The following is a 7,070-nucleotide window of genomic DNA, read 5'->3' as shown; positions in this document are numbered from 1 at the left end:
ATTGCCGTTAATCTGGGTCTCTTCTCTGACTTACCTAGGGGTGAGGATCACCGCCAACATAGCTGATTACATGCCCCTGAACCTCCTTCCGGTAGTGGAGTCCCTGAAACAGAGGATACAGGCTTGGAAAAAGTTGCCTCTCTCATTAATAGGCAGAATCAGTCTTCTCAAAATGAAGTTCCTACCGGTGCTTCTATATTTCCTGCGCCACTCTCCCATGTGGATCCCAAAATCTTTTTTTACCAAACTAAATGGCATCATTGGGGCTTTTATATGGTCACCTCGGGCACCCAGGATTAGCATCAGGGTTCTACAGGAACCATGGGGGCAGGGAGGACTGGCGCTTCCCGACTGGCAAAAGTATTATCTGGCAGGCCAGATGGTGTTTGCCAGGAGGTGGCTGTTAGCTGATGAAGGAGACACGGCCACTGTACTAGAGGCTGCATTACTGGGTTCGTACGAAAGTTTACGGTTAGCCCTCTACAGAGGCCCGAAATCCTCCCTGCCTATAACCACTTCCATGAAGGCAACTATCAGAGCATGGGAGACTGCCACCGCCTTGATGTCGCCCTCTTATTTGGGGGTGTCTCCCTCGGCTCCGTTGTGGCTAAACCCCAATTTGCCAGACTTTTGCTCCCTCCCGGACCCGATGATATGGGCCTGTGGGGGAGTTAAGTTATTAGAACATATTACTAGGGAAGGCGAACTCATTACCTTTGACCAACTGAAAGATAGGCATGGTCTACCGAACTCTTTTTTCTTTCGATACCTGCAGCTGCGCCATGCCTTTCAGGCGCAGTTCGGGAGTCGTAGGGTGGAATCTCTTCCCTCGGCACTAGAGAACCTCCTGGGGGATGAGGAACTACCAAAAACTTTATCTACAGTTTACAAAGCACTATTCAGGAAAACACCCGTGGGAGTCACCAGATGTAGGGAGCGTTGGGAGAGGGAAGTTCCAGACATTCAGGGAGAAGATTGGGAGGATATGTGGGATCATCCTTTTAAACATTTAGTCTCTGCTAGAGATCGCCTAATACACTTTAAGTTTCTGCACCGTATCTACTATACCCCTGCCAGGTTGTCCCTAGTATACCCATCGTCTAGTAGTCAGTGTTGGAGGTGTGTTTTCTCTCCAGCGGATTCGGAGCACATTTTCTGGACATGTCCCCTCATAAAAATTTTCTGGTCAGGGGTGGTGGAGTGCCTGTCAGAGGTACTCAGCATTCCGGTCCCCTTAACGGCTAGGGTCTGCCTTCTGGGGCTGGTGGAGGAGGTTGCTCCCTCATTGGCGCATCGCACATTGTTAAATATAGGGCTGTTCTACGGCAGGAAAGCTATCCTGTTGAGATGGAAGAAACCTGCGGCTCCCACGGTGGAGTTCTGGAAGGGGTTGGTTAATTCAATACTGAACTTGTATAAGGCCACATACAGATCAAGGGGCTGTGGGAAAAAATTTGCTAAGGTTTGGCAGGCATGGCTTGACAGTCCGGTGACAGTGGGTTAAAATACTAGGTTATTAGCTCTGCCATGCGTGATTACACTGGTGCAAGATATTACCTGTGAAGTTTATTTGATCCTATGTGAGCAAAACTCCTGTATATATGGGTTGTGGGGTAAGGTGTTGGTCGGGAGGGGGGGGAGGGAGGGAGGGGGGGGGGACTGCCCAAGGGACTATGTTTTTCCTTTGTGTGTGTGTGTGTTGGCCCTGCGTGGCCGCCTCTGTGGTGGGTATGTTGCCTGCCTGTGTGTAATGTTTTTATGTGTAAAAACCTAATAAAAAGAATTTTCAAAAAAAAAAAAAAAAAGAAAAACACATACCACATTTTCACGTGAGGGAGAGAATAGTGTTTGACCGCCTCCTGAAGTTTCGTTGAAGAAGGACAACGGATAAGCCGTCTGGGAGCTATACAGAAAATAAAAGAGTTGACAGTAGGGAGGCCAGACCAGGGACAAAGAGAGCATAGGGACAGTACTGATAAAATAGTTATTTTAAGGGGGGATTGTGATAGATTAGGCTAAAATCCCTATTTTCAAATTAGGCTAATTCTTTTTATTATTAGAACCACTAAAATGTTTAATCTTTTTTATATTTTCATATTGTTTCAATATTGTTGTTTTTATATTTCTTTTTATATATATATATATATATATATATATATATATATATATATATATATATATGCATGTATGAAAAAAAGATGTCACAATAAGTGTTTATTTTCCTTGATAAGATTTGTCAGATATAAAAATTAAGTTTTAAAAGTAATGAACTCAGCATTAAAAATAAGAAGGACAAAAAGGCTGAAGATTGGGAACAGATGCCAATTCTTTCCCTCATGTTTCAAACGTGTTCAACCCTTCCCCCCCCCTCTTCCTGTCTCCATCTGACCAGAAGTTTTCTTCCAAATAAGGACTTCCATTTCTTTCCCTTTGCTCCTGGACTTTGGAATATGTGTGTCATATGCTACAGACGTCACAAGGGGGTGGGTGATACTGAGGATGGAGTGGGTGTATCTGTATAATGTGAACCAATCAATGCATATTTTGTGATTCTACGTTTTTAATAAAGCTGTGGGGGCCATAGCTCGTTCTCTTGGCCGTTGACCGTTGGAAGGTGAGCATGTGGAATGTTTTTTGTCTGTAGATTGCACATATTTCACCATAGTAATTTGAATCAGACCGCAGGAATGGGTTAGCCCTGAGATTGTCAGGAAATCAATTAATGAGTCCATATCAGTATATGTTGACGTTACACTGTGCCATGAGTCTCATTGCTGGCTTAAGGAATATTTACAAGGATATTTTGATGATTTCACTAATTTGTGATGATGCCATCAGCTGAATATTCACTCATTCAACCTACTAACTATATACAGCAGATACATTTAAAGGTTAATTTTAAAGAAAGTTGTTTTGTATTTCTAAGGTATTAGTCTGTAATATCAAAGGATGAGATAAATATAAAAACCAGCATGGTTTAGTTGATTTTGATTTTCCAGGCAGATTGTTTAAAAAAATAAAAAAATACAATTTGTAAAAAAAAAGGTTAGGTCTTCTATCGAATCCATTCAGGGGGTGGATCTCGAGGCCCTTTAGGTTTTCCAATGCGATAATTAAACCCTGTAGGGGATAAAATAAAAACTGCATATAATTATTTACTTTAAGGTGTCCATCAAATACAGGCATTTTGCATTCTTTTTTCTTTCAGCCTGTAGAAGTAACTCTATGTAAGCCTCTGTGTCCATGCACATTTGGGTGTTTTTCAGACATATCTGAAGAGGAGTGTTTACAGGCTAAAAAAACAGAAGTGCATTTTTCAGCGGAGCTTCCGGGTAGAAAAAATGCTTCATGCACATAAATGCTGCGTTTAGGCTCTGTTAGCATTTTTAAAGTGTAACTTGATACTGAAAAATTAGTAGAGGGCAATGTTTTGGAAAAAAACACCTAAAAATGCAAACGCACATAAGTGCATGTGCAATACAAGCCATTATGAGCATTTGTTTCTGCCAAAGATTCTGGTATTTTTTTTAAAGATGCCTAGTGTGTTAGTGGTTCTAAAACATCAAAACCTTTTGTGCTAAAGCTCCCCCCAGACCCCCCCCCTTTTTTCTACCTGAGCCTGATCTGATCCAGCAAAGTGCACAAGCACAGAGGCTACAGTCGATGTCTCTCCTCATTGGACAGATTGATAGCAGCAGGAGCCATTGGCTCCGCTCTCAATCAAATCCTGTGATGTGGGGGGCGGGGCCGAGTCCCACTGTCTGTTTTAATGGGCGCAGCAGTGGGACTTGGGAGCGAGCACGCACGGGTGCCCCCCAAGGTAAGCGGCTTTCAGTGGGAGCACCCGATGAAGAAGAGGAGCCTGGAGCACTGGAAGGGGACTCCAGAAGAAGAGGATCGGGGCTGCTCTGTGCAAAACTATTAAACAGAGCAGGTAAGCATAACATGTTTGTTATTTTTGTTAAAAAAAATCTGAGGTTTACAACGACTTTAATGGACATACCTTTGGTCCATTTTATAAAGTGGAATAAATTAACATAAAGTGATATACTAATACTACCAATCTTGCTGAGAAGTATAAATAAAACATTCCTGAAGGGCTTATATTTTAATGACTCCAAGTTCTTTTCCGTACTCTCCACCTCTCTGAAGGGGTAGGGATTTGGTTATGTTGTTTCTTTTGAAGAGAGGAAGAAGCAAAGTTCATGTTGGTTGATCATCCCTGCCATTAGAGAATACTTTATGTGATCACATGTGGCTAAAACCAGGGCCGGCCTTTGGGGTGTGCGAGCTGTGCGGCTGCACAGGGCGCCATGGGCAACAGGGGCGCTGTGCGGCCGTCACAGCACGCATAATGTGAGTCGTAATTATCATCACAGGTAGGTGCGGGTGCTCAGCAGCACCCCGGCGCTGCAGAGCGTAGGCACCGGAGGCACCAAAGTGTCAGACTGTTCCCCTCCCTTCTCCTCCTCTCCTTGTTGTCTCACACACAGAGCAGGTGGTACTGGTAGCGTTGCATAATGCAGCTTCTAACGGGAGTCGGCCAGATCCCTACCCTTTTGACTTTTTGTGAAGGGGAGCTCCGGTGGATGGATCCCATCTCAGCGCCTGCTGCAGCCTGGCCGACCGCCCAGAGAGAACGTGAGTACCCGGACGGCTGGCCGCGCCGCCCCCCTGTGTGCCTGGATAGGAGGAGCGGCGGGCCGGAGAAAGCTGCACATGGAGGAACTGATCTTTCCACATTCCTCCTGCAGCCGCTGAATGACCGCTTCTTCTGCTGGCGTTCATTGGCTGCAGAAAGAATATGGAAAGATCAGTTCCTCCATGTGCAGCTTTCCCCCGGCCCGCTGCTCCTCCTATCCAGGCACACAGGGGGGGGGCGGCCAGGTACTTACGTTATTTTTGAGCGGTCGGCCAGGCTGCAACAGGCGCTGGGATGGGATCCATCCACCGCTCCGGTTATACAACATCTTTTACTGCCCCCGTGCTCCATGGTTCCTCCCAGTTCTCCCTGCATACCCTCTCTGTTTAATGGTTTCCCCACCCAGTGCTCTCTGATCCCGTGCTCCCTGGCTCCCCCACCGTGCTGTCCAGTCCCCCCACTGCTCCCCAGCTCCCCCCCACTGTGCTGTCCAGTCCCGCCACAGCTCCCCCTATGCTCTCCTCCCCATTGTGCTGTCCAGTCCCCCCACTGTGCTGTCCAGTCCCCCCACAGCTCCACCTATGCTCTCCTCCCCACTGTGCTGTCCAGTCCCCCCCACTGTGCTGTCCAGTCCCCCCACAGCTCCCCCTATGCTCTCCTCCCCACTGTGCTGTCCAGTACCCCCCACTGCTCCCCCCACTGTGCTTTCCAGTACCCCCCACTGCTCCCCAGCTCCCCCACTGTTCTGTCCAGTAACCCCCACTGCTCCCCAGCTCCCCCCACTGTGCTTTCCAGTACCCCCCACTGCTCCCCAGCTCCCCCATGCTCTCCTCCCCACTGTGCTGTCCAGTCCCCCCACAGCTCCCCCTATGCTCCCCCCCCACGGTGCTGTCCAGTACCCCCCACTGCTCCCCAGCTCCCCCTCCCACTGTGTTGTCCAGTCCCCCACAGCTCCCCCTATGCTCTCCCTCCCACTGTGCTGTCCAGTCCCCCCACTGCTCCCCAGCTCCCCCTATGCTCTCCCCTCCCCACTGTGCTGTCAATTACCCCCCACTGCTCCTCGGCTCCCCCCACTGTGCGGTCCAGTACACCCCCCACTGTGCTGTCCAGTACCCCCCACTGCTCCCCAGCTCCCCCCACTGCTCCCCACTGTGCTGTCCAGTCCCCCCACAGCTCCCCCTATGCTCTCCCTCCCACTGTGCTGTCCATCCCCCCCCACTGCTCCCCAGCTCCCCCCACTGGTCCCCACTGTGCTGTCCAGTCCCCCCACAGCTCCCCCTATGCTCTCCCTCCCACTGTGCTGTCCATCCCCCCCCCACTGCTCCCCAGCTCCCCCATGCTTTCCTCCCCACTGTGCTGTCCAGTACCCCCCACTGCTCCCCAGCTCCCCCCCACTGTGCTGTCCAGTACCCCCCACTGCTCCCCAGCTCCCCATGCTCTACTCCCCACTGTGCTGTCCAATCCCTCTCTCTCTCTCTCTCTCTCTCTCTCTTCCCCCCCCCCCCCAGGCTCCAGCCCCCTGAAATTAACAATGGTTTCCACCCACCAGTCCAGCACAAAGATGATGCTGAACTGGTGGCATGAGGAGGAGGAGCATGCACTTAAATTGTCTGTTATTAAAACAAATTATTTGTTACAAATATTTTTTTGATCTTTGTGTATGTTTAGGTGACCAGGGGGCGAGGGGTGAAGATGGGGAGGGGCGCCACAGGATTCGCTCGCACAGGCCGCCTCAACACCTAAGGCCGACCCTGGCTAACACTGATGGGAATTTTAAGCAGCGTTTTCTTTAGAAGCTGTACTTCAATGTGTCTATTACACTTGATACATATATCCCGGGGAGACTGTTAATATACAGTGCATTTATAAAGTATTCAGACCCCCTTTACTTTTATTAAATTATGTTATGTTGCAGTCCAATACTACGGTTGTTAACTTCTTCCCACCCACGCTATAGCTGAAAGATGGCTACAGCGCTGGCCTTGATTGCTGGGGGGCATCCATAGATGTCCTACCGAGCATGCACTGTCAGCGCTTTCCTTTTGGCCACGCACGGAGCGCTCTGTGAACTCCGAGTCTATGAGACTCGGCTGATCACAGGTTGGAGTAAGGGGCCGATCCTGACCCCTTACCACGCGATCACCTGTTAGCCAATGACAGCTGATCATGTGATGTAAACAGAAGATCGTCAATCTGTATTTTTTTTTTCTCTCACACTGTCAGCGTGAGGGGAAAAAAAGCCGAACAGAGGGGCCAAGGCTCCCCACCAGTGCCACCTACCGATACCCAGCAGCAGGGCCGCCATCAGGGGGGTACAGGCATTACACCTGTGAGGGTCCCGAATGTACCCAGGCACGGGCCCCAGTAAGCATGTTGCGGGCTTGACATTTTCGGCAGACCCCCCACCCCCCTTCTCAACTCGCTGCAG

The 7,070-nt window shown here is 49.2% G+C and overlaps 1 protein-coding gene across 1 annotated transcript in view; it reads right to left on the bottom strand.

Annotated features, from left to right (window-relative positions):
* Positions 1 to 2,202: 2,202 nt before the first annotated feature.
* PTPN18 (protein tyrosine phosphatase non-receptor type 18) overlaps positions 2,203 to 7,070 on the bottom strand; it is an 83,595-nt gene continuing 78,727 nt past the window's right edge. The window contains exon 17 of the mRNA XM_040325257.1: positions 2,203 to 3,120. Within this exon, the coding sequence (XP_040181191.1) occupies positions 3,056 to 3,120 (65 nt within the window). The 3' untranslated portion in view covers positions 2,203 to 3,055. The remainder of the gene's footprint in view (positions 3,121 to 7,070) is intronic.

The sequence above is a fragment of the Rana temporaria genome, chromosome 9 (genome assembly GCF_905171775.1).
Source record: "Rana temporaria chromosome 9, aRanTem1.1, whole genome shotgun sequence".
NCBI lineage: Eukaryota > Metazoa > Chordata > Amphibia > Anura > Ranidae > Rana > Rana temporaria.
Note: the sequence above shows the minus strand (reverse complement) of the source record. Positions and strands in the feature narration are given on the sequence as shown.